This window comes from Cryptotermes secundus, unplaced genomic scaffold, assembly GCF_002891405.2.
Source record: "Cryptotermes secundus unplaced genomic scaffold, Csec_1.0 scaffold991, whole genome shotgun sequence".
NCBI classification, from domain to species: Eukaryota; Metazoa; Arthropoda; class Insecta; order Blattodea; family Kalotermitidae; genus Cryptotermes; species Cryptotermes secundus.
This window is the reverse complement of record NW_019722444.1, coordinates 210821-232511: the sequence shown is the minus strand read 5'-3', so window position 1 is coordinate 232511 and position 21691 is coordinate 210821. Positions and strand designations below refer to the sequence as shown.

At 42.9% G+C, this 21691-nt stretch overlaps 2 protein-coding genes across 5 annotated transcripts in view; both read left to right on the top strand.

Annotated features, from left to right (window-relative positions):
* Positions 1-21691, top strand: part of LOC111861514 (centrosomal protein of 162 kDa) — an 81767-nt gene that overhangs the window by 33421 nt on the left and 26655 nt on the right. The window lies entirely within an intron of this gene.
* Positions 819-19789, top strand: LOC111861516 (carboxypeptidase B). Its single transcript, XM_023846164.2, has 6 exons — positions 819-1596; positions 9891-10094; positions 10402-10590; positions 11439-11797; positions 15166-15349; positions 19472-19789. The coding sequence occupies exons 1-6, from the start codon at positions 1419-1421 to the stop codon at positions 19645-19647; spliced, it is 1290 nt and encodes a 429-aa protein (XP_023701932.1). The 5' UTR covers positions 819-1418; the 3' UTR covers positions 19648-19789.

The following is a 21691-nucleotide window of genomic DNA, read 5'->3' as shown; positions in this document are numbered from 1 at the left end:
CAGACTACACGGAATCACGTCCCGGAAGACAGTAATTCTTATAGTCACGGTCTGAGAGCCTTAGGCTGGGGCCACACGAGCGCACGAAGTACATCCGTTACAACGGACGTTGCTGAGGACACCACACAGTTGCAGAATGCGATGTGTAGTTTTTTGTCTGCAATGGAGCCAGAAGAAAGCGTAGCATTCGCCTCTCTTGTATATATCTACAACGGACACATTTTGTGCCCTCGTGTGGCCCCAGCCTTAAACATTAGGATGGATGTTAGAGAAATGTGTTTTTTTTTTCTTCTTCTCTTTTTCTCTCTCTTTTTCTTGTAGGATGTGAATGGAATCGTGGATTGTTCAGTGTAATATTTTTTGCTTCCATTGGCATGGTACACAGATTGAGACGTGGAATAACAGAATGGCTACGATGAATTCCCGTAGGAAACCGTAAAGTTTGCTTTACGGGGGAATTTTATTTTATTTAATCTTTCGTAAGAGAATTCTGATTTATTACCGGGAATTAGTGGATGCATGATGAAATGTTTAGAAGAAGGGTTGTAAATAATATTACGACCTATAGTTATGTTCCTCGTCTGTTTATGTAATGGAACTAATTCAAGCTTAATTGTTCTTATCCATGTCATTATCACATGTTATTACCGACGGTAGACAGCCAGACGACAGAAGAGAATTTCATCTTCTTGAAGAATATTATCGTCAGGGATTTGATACAGTAACCAGCAAAGCAGAACACTCTGCTTTCCTCCTGCTTCTTGCTGATTATGCATGGTTTCGCGCTCCAACCATCTTTACACAAACTGTATAAGTGGTTGATTGAACCATCGATTTTGTGTTCGGGAAGTGCCGGGTTCGAATCTCGTCCCTGAGTTGTGTTTGTCTTGTTTCTTTATGAGACTGTCCAGCCAAATGCATGTGACGTGTGGGTCTGATCGTGTGTTTGTGTTTGGAGTACCTCAGCTTTCTGAAAGTCGCCACGCAGGTGCATATTCAGCTAGAAGGTAACTTCATTCATTCAGCACAAGACCACAATGAAGTGTGGTATTAGCTGAGTAACCACCAGAGGGCACTGATAACTCAAAGACAGCAATTCTACTTGAAACTGAGAATTCGTTCTTGATTTCTTTAAGTGTTTCGGAACTCAGAATGTTTCTTCTCGTGTTGAGCCTTCCCACATAGAGAGTATTCCTGATTTCTTCAAGTGCTTCGGAACTCAGAACGTTTCTTTACGTGTTGGGCCATCCGGAATAACTCCTGCGGCATACTGACGAGTAGTCGATGATTGAATGATGGTAACCTACCACAAGTCGAGGCGCGGCAAACATTTCCTGAAAAGGTAGAAGAGGACTGACTGCAGGGGTCACATCGTGGCGTCTATAAGAGACCAGATCGTGAGTGCTGTCGGTTCAGTCATGAAGTCGCTTTTAGTGCTGTGCGTGCTCTTCGCACCCCTACACGCCGATGAGGGGACGGCCACCCCCGACCCTGAACAGGAAGCTCGAATCTCGTATGAGGGATCACAGCTGTTGAAGGTGACAGCTCCTACAGAAGAAAAGAAAGAAGTCCTGCAGAAGCTACAGGACATGGAAGGTAAGGATATTTATCCCAGAATAAGCAGGTGAGGTCCTCGCTAGGATAGGATTAGAGTGACAAGTGCCATTATTTTTGTAGGGACGGTTGAGGTGGTTGAGAACGGGGTGCTGATGAGAATATTTGAACCCAAGAAACTGGGATTGCTGACCACTCATCTGCATCTATCACCCAGGTTAAGAATACATGGAGCCCTACGTCCACTTCCCCATACATCTTCATGGCGTGGTGCTTAAATAAGCACGGGGGCTTCTTTACCAATATTTCGCCTGTAAAAGGCAGGAAATAACAGGAAAAACAGATAAATTGACATGATTAGGGACTGTATAATTAAAATCTCATAACCAATTGCAGTTATTATTAGAATATTGAAATTGAGAATGGTGAGTTGGGGAAGGCATGTAGCATGCATTTGGAAGATGAGAAATGTATACAAAATTCTTTCCAGGAAAGCTGGAGGGAATCGACTTCAGAAACTAGGCGTAGATATGAGAATAATATTAAAGTATGTCATATATAAGAATGGAAATAGCCGGGTTAGCGTAGTCAGTATAGAGACTGGCTGCAGGCTGGACGACCGAAGGGCCGGAGTTGGAGTCCCGAGAATTTTCTCTTCTCCGTGTCGTCCAGGCCGGTGTTGTGCCCTGATAGGGGTCAGTGACTGTACTCACCCCCTATCGGACGTCCGTGGATATCTTTTAACCTGTGCTGTGGAAAACATGCTGCACTAGGGGGATCGCAAATANCCCCCCCCCCAAGTCGCGAAGGCTGCTCGCGGCGAAATCCCATAGGTCGGCAACTTGCTGGACATTCCTTGTCGCGCGAAGCGAAACCTGACCGGGTCTTTCCACTGATGCATAAACAGTCTTTTCTAAAGACAATTCAATCGACTGACAAGAAATGCGAAGAGACAGCCGCGACTCTGTCTCCTCGCCTTCCGGCCAGCCGTCTGGCGTTTTAACCTAAGCATCCAAGCTTACAAACCTATACTTAATGTCTAATAAAATGGAAATATTAACTCCGCCGAGTTAAGGTTTTCATCCAGACCTCTTACCACCTGAACTCACTGGGTCCATTGCATCTCACATCCACCTCTACGATTTCTCCAACATAACGAACACCAAGCTGTAACCACGTGAACGTTTACAAAAACAGTTAGCTACTATATCACAACAAAAATAACAAATATAGTACCCAAACACTATATGCGGGGTATGCAAAAAGAAAATACAAGTTTAAACAGTGGCAAAGTTCATGGGTGAGTCCTTCAAATAATTCACTCGTTTATCGCCGCAGTTATTCTGGGCCTCTGCGTGGGGTCGTTGCCCCCTTTCCTCGATCAGTTCCGGAACTGGAATCATCCGGGCTGGGCGAAGTACGTCCGTTCAGCGGCCTCGGGCTGGGCAGCTGAAGCTGGTCCGGATACCGTTTCTGCTTCCGCCCGAAGTGACACAGCGGAATGTGACGCCGTGTCTTCCAAATTCTCATTGGGAGTTTCGACAGAGCCAAGGCGATTGGTCACCACTGAGTCCATAGCTTGGACTCTGCGTGCGGCCGGTCGATTCGCTGTCTGAGATATACATGGTCGTTGGTCAGTGGTACATGGGAGAACTCTCCGGATCAGGAGGGTTATAGGACGTCGCCAGTATTTAAGGGTGAGGACTACAAATGGCAGGACAATGCTAAAGGCGAACAATATATACAACCAAGATACGTATGTAGTGGCCGTCTTGTAGTGCACTCAATTTCGTATGTCGCTTCTTACTACATGTTTCGGCAACATAGTGCCATCTTCAGGTTCGTTATTTACGCTAAGCTATTACATTGTTTGCCATCTTGTGTCTTTCATAAAATTATTTAGAAAGTACATTATTCGTCAACTATAATAAAATTTGTAGATACTAAAACTTGCCGAAACATGTAGTAAGAAGCGACATATGAAATTGAGTGCACTACAAGACGGCCATTACATACGCATCGTGGATGAAAATCAGTGCAACAGGACGCTAAAATACAACAATATACAACCAAGTTACTTGGCTCTTCATAGCCCCATCAGTAGACACAGTGTCCAGGAGATCTCTCAGCTCGACGTAGGGTTGTTGGTTGACGTGCGAACTCTGTCGCGCGACGATCTCGAGGGCCGCAAGTGCACGACGTGTCCGCAACTCATTGTGCGTGATTTGGCGCCGTTCCTCAGGCGACATCAGCTCGGACAGGTGTGGGGGTAGCAGCTGGTTGCTGGTGAGCGACACATTCGTATAGCCATCCGCCACCGGCAACAAAATAACCGCCTCAGAATAAAACTGACAATGAATATCATCCATTAATATGCCCGTGTGAAATAATTCAATATTAAAACTTTGGGTGGTGCCATTCACTTTACATGTCTTAATAACAGTAGTTGGCGAGGGCAGATTATAAACCCAAAAAGGGCGAAATCCTTTCGCCTGAAGCCATACGGGATTAAATTTTTCCTTTAAAATAACCTTCTGGCAAAATTTATGTGCAAAATCTGACTGGCCGAAGTATAAAGCCGAAGCGCAAGTCGCTTGTTTCTTATGTATAAACGGAAAAGTGGCTTCACAAATAGTAACTGATCCCTTCTTACATTGTTGCAAGTCTACCGTCGCCAGGGGGGAGTAGTACTGCCTGTTTTCGGTCACTGCTAAATAAGGTGCTTCTGGTTCAATCTGCAGGTGTCTTCCTAATACATCTGAATAGGTTGGTAAAGGAACACTCTTAAAAACGGTCATAACTCGATCGGCACCTCAGTGGGATGCGTACTATGAGACGAATGGCCGTAGCGGTAGCGTATGCCTGCACAGTCGCAACCTCATAGTACACGTACATATTTTCCATAGTAAAACCGGCTATTAGCGAAAGATCCTGGGGCAGTCTCAAAGCAACTTCTTGTAAAATTTTGGATAAGTTATGCGGAGGAATCAAAACTGAAGATAGCCTGCCAACGGCGCTGGTTTCTAACCCCTCTTGCAGCTGTATGACCGATTGCTGTAACTGCATCACCGTAAATTCCAGTTCGTGCATGAAGCGTGAAACATTTGCCTGAAAATGTATCAACGTTTTCAAGTTCTGAATTTCGTCTTCAACTGTTTTCTGATGAGTAAAAGCGTTAGTGATCACACACTTAAGAACGCGAGTGACGGTCGCCAATCCCATAGCATTCTCGGAAATGGCCTCGTCTATGGATTTAAGATAAATTAATTGCTTTTGAATGGCGTGTATCACTTCCCCATCCCTTGTCTTTATGTACTCCTACATCTGTAATAAAACAAAAAGGTTAATTGTCTAAGCAACAAAACAATTCATTATATAAATTTTCCTCCCTGGGAGTGGTCTCAAATTATATCGAGGGGGTTGCTCAGTGCCTTCCTCGTGTGCCGGGACGTTCCCTGTGTCGGGTAATGCGCTCGGGAGGGGGGCTCGGCGTCCGTTTCCTTGGGGTCAATCCCTTCGCCCTCTCTTTCTGTCGGGGTCCCATCGGACGCTACTGTGTCTTCCCCTTGCCTACTCCGTAACCAGTACCCAGCCCCCGCTTCCCTTCCGGTGTCGGGTGACTCGTCGGTGGCTCTCTGAACCTCCTGACGTCTACTGGGTTCCCAAGTGGGGTCCTGACTTCGATCCTCGGTCCTCTCGCCTGTCAAAGTGGCAGACGTAAAGACGGAGCTACCTTCATCCTCCACGTGATCATGGGAGACAAGTGGAGTTATTCCCTCGTCATTCACCTCGTCCTGACCTTCGTCTCTTTCCTGAACCCTTGCCAGGATATCCCTTGTCCCACTTGGCGCGGGGACAGTTTTCACGCAACATTTTTTTCATTTTGTTAACATTTACCACCAGCTCCTTCTTCGGGGATACTCGCACAAGATAATTCAAATCGAACAATCTGCGTACCACCTCGTAAGGGCCCGTCCACCTAAGCCTAAATTTTGGACAGTCACGTTTGACCTTGCTCATCTGACGAAGATAAACCATTTCACCGGTTTGGAAAATAACTAATCTGGTTCCCTTATCATACCATTCCTTCTGTCTCTCTCTGCACACCTTATTATTTTCCCTTACAACACGGTACGCCTCCTCGAGGCGGTCAGCCAAAGTGTCAATGTGGTCCTGAATCAAACTACGGTTATCTTTCGGTTCCCCCTTTAAAAATTTTCCAGTGGTGAGGTCATCCTCCATGGGAAGGCGCATCTGACGTCCATGTAACAAGTAAAACAGACTGTATCAAGTAATGGAATGAGGAATGGCCCTATGGACCATCAAGGCGTAGTTCACGAACTCATCCCAGTCATTCCCATACTTATTTACATAGTGGCTCATAGTTTGTTTGAGTCCCAAGTGAAATTTCTCAGGCTTGCCCTGCATCTGCGGATTGAAAGCAGTGGAGTTAATTCTTTTCACCTGCAGCAGCTTACACATCTCCTGGAAAAGTTCTGACATGAAGTGGGATGCTTTATCCGATGATAGAGCCTGAGGACAACCCAACCGCGAAAATATCTCCGTAACAAGAGCCCGTGCAACTGCCAGGGTGTCTTGCCGGGGTCTGGGGATAGCTTCCAGATAACGACTAAAGTGGTCTATAAAAGTAAGAAGGTACCGATTTCCCTTCTTTGTTTCTGGATAAGGGCCACATATATCTATGGAGGTCATTTCGAATGGGGAGGTCGTCTCAGGTAACTCTCCCAAGGGTGCAGTGGGGTGTCGCCCTACCATGAACTTGGCACACGATTCGCACCGCCTCACATACGTTTCTACATCCCGGTCCATATTGGGCCAAAAGTAATTAAGTTTAATTAAGTCTCGGGTCTGTTTCACCCCCTGGTGCCCTGCAAACCCCTTATCATGATGCATTTCAGTAACGGGCTGTATCAAGTTATGAGGTACAATCAACCTTCAGTTTTCCAACTTTGGTCCCACGTACAAAAGCCCATCGTCACTCATAAAGAATTTTGACCCCGTACCAGTGCTAATCTCATCCATTATTTCCTTACAAAACGGATCCTGTTGCTGTCCCGTGAAAACAGTCCTACGAATGAGGCTTTCGCCTGACTCAGCATTTTGACATCTCCAGTTTGCGGCTTCTGTAGCAACGGAAGCGATATGGCGCGATAGGCAGTCCGCATTTACATGCTTCTTGCCTGCCTTGTGTTCAGTTTCAAAGTCATATTCAGATAATTTGAGAACCCATCTAGTCAATCGTGCACAATGATGGTTCTTCACAGTGATCAGTCACTTAAGGGCGGCATGATCGGTAACAATTTTGAATTTTCTCCCATATAAAATGCACCTATATATTTGTGTACCAAATACAACAGCTAGTAACTCCTCCTGAGACGTACTGTAATTTCTTTCCACAGCATTGAGCATGTGCCTGCTCCATTGTGCTGGGCATCTGAAATTGTACTTGTTGCCCCACTATGCCCCTAAGACCGTGAACATAGGCTGCCAACAACCTACATTCTGCCTCCTCATTAATTATACACTGGGGCTCTTCGTCGTTGACCTTCCTGATGGTTCTTAGACACATCTTCCTACAACGGTCACTGAACTCTTCCGCGCTTTCGTTCTTCCCCTGAACCGCGTCCTGTAGTCTAGTATAGTAATACTGGTCAGGGAGCTTGTCACTGAACCTCTCAATGAGTGCCTGCCTCAGGACTTCGTAGGGACATCCATCTCGGCCTAGCTCTTCCCTTCCATTCAAGAACTGCATCGCCAACCCTTGTAATTTGGCCTTAACAATGAAAGCTTTATCATGGCTAGTCCACCCACTTACCTTGGTCAATGTCTCTATCTGCGTTAAAAACTCGTATACGGATCTCCTTACTTTCCCCCATCCATTCCTTTATCGCGGCTACAAGTGAAACGTCCTTGCTCTGCCCTCTGTGGGCCTCCCCAATTCTGAGGGTTTCCAACTGAACCCGTAGTTCCACCATCTGTGCTTGGAGAACCTCCATTTCCGCTACACGAGCCATGCTTCACGCCAGAGGGCCAATGTGTATCTACTGTAAGCTAAACTATGTTTGTAGGTCTCCCACAATTTCCCTTCAAAAGCAATTCTCACTCAAGTTCAACCGCTAAATGCTTAAATTTTTCAACATATGCTTCTACCCTTAAAAATAATTTTAACAAATTTAAAAAGAAATCACAGCGCCACAGCAAACATATTTGATCCCTACAAATCCGTATGTGTAGTTACGGCAGCACATGAATCAAAACACTGCCACTTAAACTCGTGGGTGGTTAAAAGTTATCCATGTTTCCACAAATTTCTTAACCATCTCCGGTGCGTAAGTCCAGTAATTTGAGCAGAATGACAACATCCCACTGCTGCCAACAATTTGTTGTGCCCTGATAGGGGTCAGTGACTGTACTCACCCCCTATCGGACGTCCATGGATATCTTTTAACCTGTGCTGTGAAAAACATGCTGCACTAGGGGGATCACAAATAACTCGAGTTCTCAAAACAACAACAAAAGAGTAATATAATAATAAAATAAACCACTAGTACAACTCTGTCCTAAGAACACATTAACCAACCAAAATAATTAAAACCAGAAGTTCTAATTAACAGTCAGTGACACGACCACGGGCAAGTACTCACTCGCGCTGAACATGATGCACATGAAAAACACTGGTGCCATCCCAAGGTTTTCCACAGGCACACTTTGCTCTACTCCTCCATTTCTCACAACTGCTAGAAACAGAGTGCCTGAAACGGCGTGTTTGTTTCAATTCCAAAATTCAACTTTTTTTTTTCCGCAAGTCGCAAAGGCTGCTCACGCGAAATCCCTTAGGTCGGCAACTTGGTGGACATTGCTTGTCACGCAAAGCGAAACCTGACCGGGTCTTTCCACTGATGCATAAACAGTCTTTTCTAAAGACAATTCAATCGACTGATAAGGAATGCGAAGAGTCAGCCGCGGCTCTGTCTCCTCACCTTCCTGCCAGCCGTCTGGCGTTTTAACCTAAATATCCAATCTTACAAACCTATCCTTAATGTCTAATAAAATGGGCACAACACCGGTACTGAGGGCTCTTTCCCCAGGGTAAAGCGGTTGGGGCGTGAAGCTGACCACACACTCCCAACTAGTGCCAAGGTCAAGAAAATGTGGATTTATACATCCACTCCCCCATATGCCTTCATGGCATAGTGCTTAACTAGTTAAGCACAGAGTCAACTTTACCTTATATAAGTAAGGAGGAGCCAAGATACCTCAGTCTGTATACCAGCTAAGCTACTTGGTGGACAACTGAGGAACCACGGATTGATTCGAAGAAAGCGAAAGAGATTGTTCTGACCTCCGTCATGTCCATACAGTCTGTGGGACTAGTGTGTTGCCGGTGGATGTTTCCCCAAAAGTTAGGAGGCTGGGGCATGAAGGTGGTCACTCACCTCCATCTAGTGCCACATTTTAGAATGAGTGTAGCTCTGCACCCGCGTCTCCATACATCTTGATGGGGTGAGTGATGGCTTTACCTGTTTACCTTATAGAATTTAGAATGTGAAGGGTGGCTTATGATCAGGTGTATCAGGGTAGGGTCTAGTGGCAGGATCTTGTGAATGCAGTAACTAATTTTCAGGTTACATAAAATGTGAGGAGGACTTTAATCAGCTGAATGACTGTCCATGTCTCAGTAAAGGCTCTGCTTTATGGAGTTAATTATTTGTAATTCTGATAGACAGTGTACTGAGAATGCTACTTCTAGCAGTGAAAGAGGTACAGGTGGGCCCTGTGTATAAGCACCATTAATGTTGGTGTATGGTGAACATGAATATACAGTTCAGTATATTATAGGCTATGGTAGATACGGTAAAAAGGTGAAGTTGTCTCTGTGCTCAACTAATTAAGCACTATGCCATGAAGGCATATGGGGGAGTGGATGTATAGATCCACATTTTCATGATCTCGGCACTAGTTGGAGGCGAGTGGCCAGCTTCATGTCCTGCCCACTTTACACCCTGGGAAAGGGTCCGCGGTACCCATTGGATAAGAGGCCAGGTGGGCCCCAGAGCCAGTCTGGATGACAAGAAGAGAAAATTCTTCACCTTACTAGGACTTGAACTCCGACCCCTCAGTCATCCATCCCATAGCAAATCGCTGTACCGACTGTGCTGTCCTGGCTCCCTAGGCTTTTGCAGATGCGTCATATCCTGGTTTTCTCTTTTTGACATGAACAGATCTGTAAAGCAGGCAGTCACCCTGAATTATATTTATCATTATGCATTTTCCTGACGCACTGCTGTTAAAGTTGTGTTAACTCCCGATATCAGGTGTCGATACGTGGTTACCACTTGCCACTAACAGTTCGACAGTGGATGTGCTGGTGAGGCCTGAGACTGCAGGCATGGTGAAGGAGTTCCTTGATAATAGTGGACTCACGTTCAATGTTGTCATCGACAACTTGCAGGCAGCCATTGACACAGAGAACCCTACCATGACACTGGAAGAAATGGAGGAATTGGAAGGCAGGAAAGGTGAGTTCATACCTCAGTTGGTATACTGACTAGGCTAGCCTACAGGCTGCACAACCAAAGAATCATGGTTCACTTGCCAGTTTGTTCATAGGATAGTGCCTAATTAATACAAGGAGGAATTTTCCCTTTTATTATACTTCCTGTTTTGGTGCAGTGCAAGCCACAAGGACTGATTACAAAATTGAACTGTAATTATTTACAGTCTTACAGGTATGTGTTAGTCTCAACAGCCATAGATTAGATAAAATTGTTGTTATAAAAGTGAAAGCTACCTTTGTATTCATACATTGTACGTGCTTGAGTTCAGGTCACCGCATGACTTGGCAGTCATATCACCGACTTGCAGACATTCATGGCTATTTGGACTACCTTGCCCAGACCTACCCCCAGCTTGTGAGCCTCCAGACCATTGGTAGTTCAGTGGAAGGACGTCCACTTAAAGTGCTCAAAATATCCTCTGGCAGTCCTGGCCGCCCAGCCATCTGGATTGATGGAGGTTAGTGACGTCCTTAAACAGTTTAGCAGAATAATAATTGCTGAGCTCTGTTGTTCCCCTGCAACATTAATGAAATATCAGGCAAACTCTTGCATATTATCTTGTTTTGCTAATATTAACCTAGTGTTTTCATACCATACAGTTTCTTTTGCAGCATTTTTTTGTCTTGAATTTTCTAAATACTCTCCGATCACAAGTCACTTACAGTTAACACATGTCAAGATTCCAAAACTGATTCATCATCCATTACAAAAATCTCCATGTATGTTCAGTACTGTCATTTTATTTTGTGGAAATATCAGTTTTGTCATAGTAAATGTTTTTATTAAATTCTGTATTACTCTAAAATGCAGCAGCTCAATTGTACAATACAGCATTCCCCTATATTACAGAAGGAGTGTGTTCTCTAAAATAGGCCCATATTTTGAAATTCATTAATGTGAAACCTGTTATTTTTATTGACTTCCATGCTGTGTTATGTTCCTGTGGAAGTTTCTTTGGCTGGTCTGCAGTTTGTAATAGAACTCATTTGCTTGAGTAGGTACACAAAACTGAACTCCAAAAGCTACTTACACTTTAACTTATTGACCTCATGGCTTCTTTCCATGTGTCTTAAATAAGGGTAATTCATTGCACAAACTAAAATAAAATTGGAATAGCTACCACGGTACCTCTCATCGATGGTGTGGGCCTCCATAGTGAGACACTAGTACCTGCAGGTATCAAGTTTATCCAAGCAGATGGCACGACTATGTACTTTCAGGCTTTGGGTTCTGCTGCAAGAATGTCAGCAGTTGGTTGGTTAGTTCTGGATTGTATATGATGCTTAATGTAGCTCTGATTTGCAGGTATTCATGCTCGGGAGTGGATCTCTCCAGCATCTGTTACATACATCATAAATGAGCTGACTGAAAACCAAGAGGCCCATGGGGAGCATGTCAAGAGTGTTGACTGGTATATACTCCCTGTTCTGAACCCAGATGGTTATGAATACTCTCACCGTGTAGACAGACTCTGGCGTAAGAATCGGCAGGTTTCTGGGCACTGTGCAGGAACTGACTTGAATCGGAACTTTGGCTACAAATGGGGTGGAGCGGGATCGAGTAAGGAACCCTGTAAGGAAATATATGCCGGTAGCCGTCCTTTCTCCGAACCAGAGTCGGCAGCTGTGTCCAACTTCATTCAGAGTCATGCAGGATCCATGAAGGTATGTGTGAGTAACTAACTTTTTGGAACAGAGACTTTCTTGAGAAGCTAATGGTTACTCAAGTAGTCAAGACATTCCTAGAATTCATAGAACTCAAAGACTCATCTGCCATGTTCACAAGATCCTGCCACTGGTCCCTGTTCTGAGTAAAAGAATTCAGTCCACAGCCTCATATTCTGTACCTTTAGAGCCTGCTATCTGTTCATAGCTCTTCCATGTGGCCTCTTTCCTTCACGTTTTCCTACCAAAACTTTGTATGCATTTCTCTTCCTTGAAGGTATGTGATAATATTGTAACGTGTTTTCGTTACAGAATACGCCATAGAGATGGTTAATTGGTTTATGCAACAATCTACAAATAACGGCTACAATTAATTATCACAATATTACGGGTTTCCACTCTCTACAAACCCTACAACAAAGTCTCTTAACACGATCTTCACTTGTCTTCACGTACTAATAACGCGGGAGCTATACAAGTCTCCCTGAATTACACACTCCAGATATAACTGGTTATCACTGGTTATCGCACACGCATCTGTAGCTCGTAACTTGCGAACAGAGAACTCGTTGGTAACGCACTGACTGGCTGACTGTCACAGTACAACTGACTGTGAATAGCCTTCGCTGCTCCTTATGTAGCCTTGATCGGACAATTGTCGTCTGGTCCGTGTTGCTAGCCACGCTGTCCGGAGTTGTTGACTGCTGCCTAGCAACCGCGATATCCCTCGGTGACGTCACCGCTGTTGATTCGCTTTGCATAGCTTCAAGGTCGTGGGGACTCGGCTAACGTCGGCTCCGCTCATGACATCACCGCGCGTTGCATAGCTACCAGGATGCGGGGTAATTACTCGCCTATTACGCGAGCGCTACGTTACCGCTGGGGAGGTAGGGGTCAACATGTCACAATATGGTAAAACTTTTTCATATTGGAATCAGGATTGGAACATTGTTTTGTTAAAAACATATATACTTGCTTCTGGGTTATTAACTAACACTGTGGTAGCAGAACAAAATGCAAAGTTCTCAGCACTGCTGATATTAAAGCCTATCATCGGACATGATCCTACACAAAAAGAAAGATGGCTCAGTACTCAGGTCATTCATGTATCATACTTCAGTAAATATGTAACTACACTATACTAAACAGCGCAGTTTCTATTTTCCTTCCTCTCCTTTCCACCACTTTTCTTAGTTGTCTGTTACAGTGTTGTTCACGTATTCTGTCAGCTGTTGTACCTGAAGATTACTGTCTTCAGGTATGTAGTCTTGTAGTCATTACTGAGGAACCTGGTGCCGCCATCTTCTGAGTAGAAAAATAGGATATATGGAGATGGAGTATGAGACTTTGGCCCTGAGAATGCCAGTGGGAAGTTTTGGCTTCACTCAAAGACATTTTTTATCCAACTCACTCTGCCCTTAAAAACAGCCCCTTAAAGGGGCTATGTTCTTTACACCATCCTTCTGTTGGTGGTCTTAGACTCTAGTCCCATCCTCATTCTCCCTCTGTCCTTGCTACTTTTTACACACCCAGCTTACTCTTCTGCCCTGATGCTGGAGAGAGCAGGTTTTTCTGAAACACTGGTAATGATCTACCAGTCTTCATGGTATCAGATTACAAATCTTCATAGTCACTGTCGTGAGAACTGTAAATCTCTCTTAGTCTTCTGGGATGTGGTGCCATGTTGTTTGGTAAATAGGGTACCAACATTTTGGATAAACCTGGTGTTTTTTCTTCTACTGTAAAGAGGGAGACAGTAGATTCCTGCAAAACATTGGTACCATTCTATCAAGCTACATGCATCACATCCTGGATCATCATAACTTAATAATCACAACTGTCAAACCCTCAAATACCATATCAAGTTTTATACATTTCCATAATTGAGTTTTAAAGGAATGTGCTGAACGAGTGAGCTCATCTCAGATCCTGGTAAAGATGTTATAAAGTAGCAACCCAGGATCTAACGTCTAGATAAATGTATAGAATGTGTAAAAGTCAAAGACTTCTATGGCATTATGTAGCTTAGCTTGTTTCCATCCTTGTGTGATGATACTGTATTATGGTCGATCAGTTCAAATGTGTAAAAGTCTCAGACTTTTATGGAATTTTGTAGCTTAGCTTGTTTCCATCCTTGTTTGATGATACTGTATTATGGTTGATCAGTTCAAGTGTGTAAAAGTCTCAGACTTTTATGGCATTTTGTGGCTTAGCTTGTTTCCGTCCTTGTTTGATGATACTGTATTATGGTCGATCAGTTCAAATGTGTAAAAGTCTCAGACTTTTATGGAATTTTGTAGCTTAGCTTGTTTCCATCCTTGTTTGATGATACTGTATTATGGTCGATCAGTTCAAATGTGTAGAAGTCTCAGACTTTTATGGCATTTTGTAGCTTAGCTTGTTTCTGCCCTTGTGTGATATTCCTTTATTATGGTGGATCAGTTCAACAACATTTTTGGAATGTCACTGAGCCCAACCTCAAGGCAAAACAAACAAATAGTGTCATGGTAACTAATTTCCTTTTCTGTGGGCCACATCCCCACAAATGAGAGCTCAGGCATCACCACTGCCTTGTAACCCAGAACTACAAATATCAGGCTGTGATTTCAGTCACTTAGCCTTGATGCTGGAGACAGTCAGGTTCTCACAGATGTCAGCAAACAAGTCAACTGCAATAGGGCGTGATCTCGAGAATGGAACCACAGGGGGGGAAAAATCTGTTTCATGGTGCTCATTATGAGAGGTTCAGAATTTTTTAAACTTGATCACCAGAGAAGTGTGGATCAGTATTTCATGACACCTTGCTTTGGCTCTCGCCTCTACTCAGAACACAAGGTTTATTTCTTGCTGTTGTTTTACCATTGGTCCTAACACACACATGCCAGTGAAAAGGTTAAGACTTCATTCTTGTGGAAAGTAACACCATGTAGTCCATTGAAAGTCATCCGATGTCTGGGAGGCAACATATTTCTCCGAAACATCAGTCGAATTTCAGGGTGCCACACGGAAAATATATCCCAGAAGATAGATCTCGTCATAACCACCACTGTGAGAACTTCAGGTCATGCACAATTAAAAGATAAATGGGGGGAACCAATTTAAAGAGATTAATTGTTATGACTTACTAATTATGTTATTCTCTGAATGTGGTTTGCCATTTTCTCAGTGCCACAAGTGTCCAAATGAGATTGCCAGAAATCCACACCTCCCCTTCCAAATGCTGAGTGGGAAAATAGTCACCAGCCCAAATTTTTTGGTCGCCACAGGAAACCTGGGAACCAAATTTTCTTACCCCTGCTCATTATTGACAAAGGGTTGAGCAGAATGGGCACCCATTAATAATAATGTGAATTTTTCTGTTTACGCAGGCATATGTGTCATTTCATAGCTACGGTCAGTATATCCTGCATCCTTGGGGCTATGTCAGGGGATATCCACCTGACCATGCAGATCTGAGTCGTGTTGGTCACAAGATTGCCAATGCAATGTACCAGGCAGGTGGTGCCAGTTACACTGTTGGTGGTGCAGCGGCCACCCTGTACCCAGCTTCAGGTAAGATGCTTCAAAACAGCTATAATGGATGTTACTTCATATTATATCTGCAGTAAAGGATGTTACTCCATGTTAACCCCCAACTTAAAGGACCTTTTTTCTGTAGCTGCACATGACTGCTTATTCACAATATTTGCAGCTACCATCCATATCTTATGGTCATCTACTTATCCATGCTGCTGTGGTAAGGGATCAACATTAATATGGAATGAAGAGAACATTAAATCCTGAAATATTTGTTTTTATTAAGTTGAAAAACTCTTATGCTAACCCTGAAGATAAAGTTACATGCATATGTACATGAAAAATTCACTTACCATCCCATTTGTTTTATGTTTCAGTTTGTCTTTTGTCTTCCCTTCTGCTGTCTAAAAATGAGATGATAAAATATATAAAACTATAAATTTACTTGTTGTTTTGTATGTATGTGACACATTAAGCTTCCACTCCTGTTATCATCCAGCTAGGGTAACAGTGAAATCCTACCTCGTAGGTCGATTCTTTCACTTATGTGTGATGGCAGTGGCCAAGAAATTCAGTAAAACCATTACTGGATGTGAGTTCCACAAATAATTTCAGGTCTTATGGAGTTATTACTAGACTGTCCGGTTCCTTGCCCATAAAAATTGTATCTCAGCTATGTCTCTTGTTTACTTATTGAATTCCTCAAGTAGTAATAATCATGCATGCCCTAGAATGAGGATATTACCATGGACTCTTCATATTTGACACAAGGCAAGCATAAGATGTCAACCAGCTTGTCCAAAACGTCTTTGAATGTATATAGTACCTTGAGTAGGCAGCAAAAGAAGAAGTGGGAAAAACTAAGAAACTAACTCCAAGGAACCGAGCCCTTCTTGAGAATCCACCAGGCACTCAGCCACTCAAGAATTTCCCAACATTTTATGGAACTTGAAGGTTCATTACCATTTTCACAGAAGCCCTCTGCTGGTCCCTGTCCTGAGCCAGATCAATCCAGTCCATACCACTCAATCCTCTCTCTCTAAGATCCATTTTAATAATGTTATATTTTAGCGTCCTGTTGCACTGATTCACGTTCATGATGTGTATTTGTACCAACCATTTTACAGTGCACACAATTTCACTTTTCTTTTCACTACATGTTTCGGCACTAATGTGCCATCTTCAGGTGTGGTTTTATTTTAATGTTATCCTCCCACATGCTTCAAGGTCTTCATAGTGATCCCTTTGCTTCTGGTTCTCCCAGCAAAATCCTATGTGCATTCTTCTTCCCCATGCATGCTACAAGTCATGGAGAAAAGTCCTGTGTTCAGTGACATCTCTGGTATATCAAACTTGGCTCCCATTGTACATATGTAAGGTAAAAAGGGTAAAGTTGTCCCTTGTGCTTAACAAATTAAGCACTAGGTCATGAAGGTGTATGGGGAGTGGATGTATAGATCAACATTTTCTTGACCTCAGCACTAGTTGGAGGTGAGTGGTCAGCTTCACGCCCCAGCCGCTTTATCCCGAGGGAAAGAGCCCCCAGTACCCATTGGATAGGAAATTGGGTGGACCCCAGAGCCAGTCTGGACAACTTGGAGAAGAGAAAGTTCTTGACCCTACTGGGACTCGAACTCCATCCCCTCAGTCATCAGCCCATAGCCAGTCGCTATACTGACTATGCTGTCCTGGCTCTCTCCCATTGTATGTTGAAAATATAATTTTGTAACAGTCTAATGATGACAGTGATGTGTGTTGCTATATGATGACGATACAACTTTGAATATGTTTTAGAGAAATGAGTTGTGGTGCCTTGTGCATACTTCCTCAACTTGAGAATTAAGTTGGAACTGCTATGTTCCTGCACAATATCAGAATGCTGAAGAATACTCCTGGCAGTTTATATGCATCACCATAGAAACCTGAAATCTTACATGACCAAAGGTTTCCACCAAATGTTAAGTTACTGCTTTGGTCTCTGATAGAAGAACCAAAAGGTTCAGGTTTGCTAATGCCAGAGCCCACCATAAGAAATCCTTGGCCATATCTTTCATCTTCCAAATCCCCAAATCATTTTTAAAATTCTAAGTAAAGCAAAAAAGTAAGGCAAAGCTATCCCTGTAACAGGCCATGGAGGCCCATAGTGAGACATTAAGATTCTCACATTTTCTTGTCAGTTGGTCCATAGATGGCACTGAGGTCAGCTTTAGGCACTGGTCACCCTTCACCTCCAGAAAGATTCCTGGCATTTAATTCTGTTAGAGTCTGATTCTACCCAAGGCTGGAGGGATTAGGTCAATTGAAAAATCCAGTGACCTCATAGGGAATTGAACCCACAGCCTTCTGGCTTGTAGCATAGTTTCTCAACCATGCTACCACATAAACCAAAATTTTTTTTCCATTTTTTGCCTTCCTATTTTGTCTGTAATCCCATCCTGTATCTTTTGATTTCAGCATCCTGACAACACTAGGTGGCTTATATAAGTCACAGAGTTTCTCAGTATGTAATATGCTGTCTTATTTTGTCCCTTTCAAAAACATTTTCCTCAGCCCTATATTCTCAGACACTTATCTACAATAAAAATAAAACACCACATCTTGAAGCTATATAACAATTGAAAAATTGTTGGTTTATATATCATGGCCTGTGTACTGGAATGTACTCTCTCCAGTTTTGCGCAAAAATTAGATAATGCAGTTATCTGATACTCCATCTCACCATACTTCCATAGGTTTCCCTTAGTTAGTTAGTTAGTTAGTTATTGGAGAGGGTGGGTTTCCCCATGCACTTAGACCTGTATTGGTCCATTGTGCTTCCCTCTATGATTTCTACCAGCCTCTATATCCTACCGGTACTGGTGCTTACCATCAGTCCTGCCCAGCCAGCGAGACCGGCTCTACTAGCTGAGAGGTATCTATAATGCTTCCCCCATCTACCAGAGGTATTAGAGACTGCTGTTGGGCGGGAAACATCTGTAATTTGGCTCAGTGACCTCCTTTGGAGATATGAGGTTCTTTTACATGCCGTAAAGCTACAACACAGGACCCACAGCTTAAAGTCCCTCCCGGAGGACTTGTTCCCTGAATTTTTCCGCCCTTAAAAATTCGACGACCTCCGCCAGTTATTTGAACCCGCGTATTACGAGTCATGAGGTGGGAACGTTACCTCTAGACTATGGAGGCTGCTTAGGTTTCCCTTACTTGCAAGTGTAAGATTTCAGAATGTGTTTTGTTTGAAGTCACATTTAAACTGTAGTTGATTCCATGATTTCAAACACAGGTCCAGAAACCAAGTAATTCCTATTGTACACTCCAGTTCTCATGTGATGATATTATTAGTATTGTAACGTGTCTACTGTGTGACGTGATGTGAATAAATTGCATGGGTCTTTGGATCGGAACAAATTCTTTTATTGGACGCTTATTTTTACACTTACACGTACACTTATTCATAATTTCAGTATCTCAGTTACTGCTTCTGCTATAATCGAAGCCAAACCGAAGACTGATTACTACTGACTGATCTCTTCGAAGGTCAAACACAAATTGAACTCGTCTCTTGTTGAAGCTGAAGTTTTATAACCTCGTCTCGGACGTTGTTATGCAGTGAACGCTCTGTTGTCCTTTCATGTCCGGGGAAACACATTTGTTGTTTGGGCTGTTCCTATGCAATGGCCCACTGTTATTGCGTTTCCATGGAAATATCCCTTACGGATACTTAGAAAGTATTTGGGGTGATGTAAGTTTTGACCTGAATACTGTGACAGCAGCCAGCAGTGGTGCCAAAATAGCCTAGTCAACATTGCAGCAGGCCATAGGGTGGGGTCTCCCGGCAGGGAGAAGAGAACGTTCTGAACTCCACAGTGCTCCACACAGTCTCCTATACAGTGGGTACTGGGGCTCTTTTCTCAGAGGTAAAGTGTCCAGTGCATGAGGCTAACTACTCACCTCCATATAGTGCCAAGATCAAGAATGGTGGAGCTATGTCTCCACTCCCCCATGCATCTTCATGGCATGGTGCTGAATGAATTAAGCACAGGGTTGACTTTACATACTGTGACATCATGCATTTCCTGACTCCATCCTGCTGCTAATTTTATTATGAACCGCATGTTAGCATCCCAGTATTTACATTTCTGTCTGTCTCACTTCCAACAGGAGGATCAGATGACTGGGCAAAGGGGGCAGCTGGCATTAAGTATTCCTACACAATTGAGCTGCGAGATCGTGGGTTCTTCGGCTTCATCTTGCCTGTACAATACATCCTTCCCACAGCCCGCGAAGCACTGGCAGCGGTGAAGACTTTAGCCAGTGAAATAACAAATGTCAGATGATTCAGTTTCACAACTGGAAACCACAGTTTGTGTTCCGAGAAGAGGTCTGATTCATCGTCTAGTAAATGGGCTGTTCATCACATACAGCTAGGGTTGGAGAGTTGACAGTGAAAATATCTGTTTGTATTTGTGAAATAAATATATTAAGTCAATGAGTAATATTTTTAATCAAATATTACCCTTCCTCTTTTTCTTTTATTTTTTTTTTTTTTTCCATGTTTCATTACCGGCAAAGTACCCCAAATAGGCTATGACTATTTCCTTCCAAATCCTTGAAATTTATCATTTTTCTATCATCCCACCCTTTGACATTTTATAGCCTAGGTATGGTCAGTGTCATAAAATAACCCATATAGAAATGCAGATTTCTAGAAAGGCATATGGTTAGGTTTTTCACAAAATATTCTTTCTTTCCTGATTGTTTGCCAGACTGATTTATAGTTTACTGAACAGCACTGGGTATTTCCAGCTGATTGTACACATGAAACACCCAAAATCTAATCACACTTTAAAAGTAATTTATCATAATTCCTGGTATGCTAGATTTAATGGCGTACTTTCAGTAAGGTCAGTTTTGCAGAAAATGTAGAAATATTTACAGTACTTAATCTTTGGTAATGATAGCTGCTGAACCATTGCATTTATGCCATTTATATCTATCATATTAGTGTATTTGTTTTCATCAACATTTTTATATGAAACTTTACAGATTAATGATTAGACTGTCTACACAGTTTTCTTAAGGTAGAGATGCTGATAATATTTGCAGCTGCATTAGAATTTAATAGCTATAGATGTATAAATGTTATGTTGATTATGTAATCATTATCGTGTTAATTTGATAAGAGGGCAGAATGATACAGTACAAGCCTGTATGACACATTTACCAGTGTTTATATTGTAACGTGTTTTGTTACTGAAGACACCGTTCGTGATTGTTAATTGGTTTATTCAACAACCTACAAGTAACGGCTACAATTAATCATCACACAGTTGCGGGGTTTCACAATTTATAACCCCATTCGCAAATCAGTTCACTCTGTCTTCAGAAGTCTACACGTTTACAGTAGGGGAGCTATGTAAGTGTCTCTGTATCACACGCTCCCAATTACACAATTACACACACGTCCGGTTCTTCTTTCCGTGAACGCTGCTATACTCCAACTATAGTCGGCTGACTGGAGAACTGTTGATAACACACTGCTCGTAGGCTTGCTCGGAACTAACTCATAGGTAGCTGCCTTGAAAACTAACTCGGAACTGAACTCTGTGATGGCCACATTACAACTAACTCGCAGGCAGTGCAGCTCTCTTATATAGTGGCTGTGTGTGCCTGTTATGTAGCAACGCTGTTACCTCACGCCGTCTTACGTCACCGCACATTGCGCGTTACGTTACCATGCGGAGGGGGGGAGGGGAGCGCTGACTCATCCACCATGTCACTGTGGCCTGAGTTGCCACGTTGCTGCTGGGTAGGGAGGGTTTCGCCGTTGCACAACATGTCACAATATTTTCAAAACTAAGAGCATTGTGATTGCACACACCTGTAAGGTTAAGTTGGATGTGCTTCCTATACAAGTACTCCTTATTTTGTAAAAGTTTGAAAAAAATGTGATTTTCTTTTAATGAAGTGTGCCAAATTAGGTCAATCTCAATTAGTGGAACTCACTTTAATTTTAATTGCTTGTTATCTGATGAAGAGATGCAAGTAAAGCAGGAGTAGAGTACTGTATACATGAAGGAACAGTGTTAGGAAGAACAGAAAATTTGGCCTAGGTAATGTTCAATTTTTGTGATTTCACCCTGTGTGAACCCCCTCCTCACCCCTGTGGCAACATAACTGTTGTATTAACCAAGACTACCTGTACGTGGAAGTTTATCATAGCTGAAATTTCATGCAAGGACAGATCACAAGTTATATAACAGTTAAGTTATAATTCTCAACTACTCCAATATCCTCCTATCCATAACACTGATTGGATGCAGTTTTAAGAACATGGTTTGTATAATTCTGGTATATATTCCTATTCAGATGAACTACAGA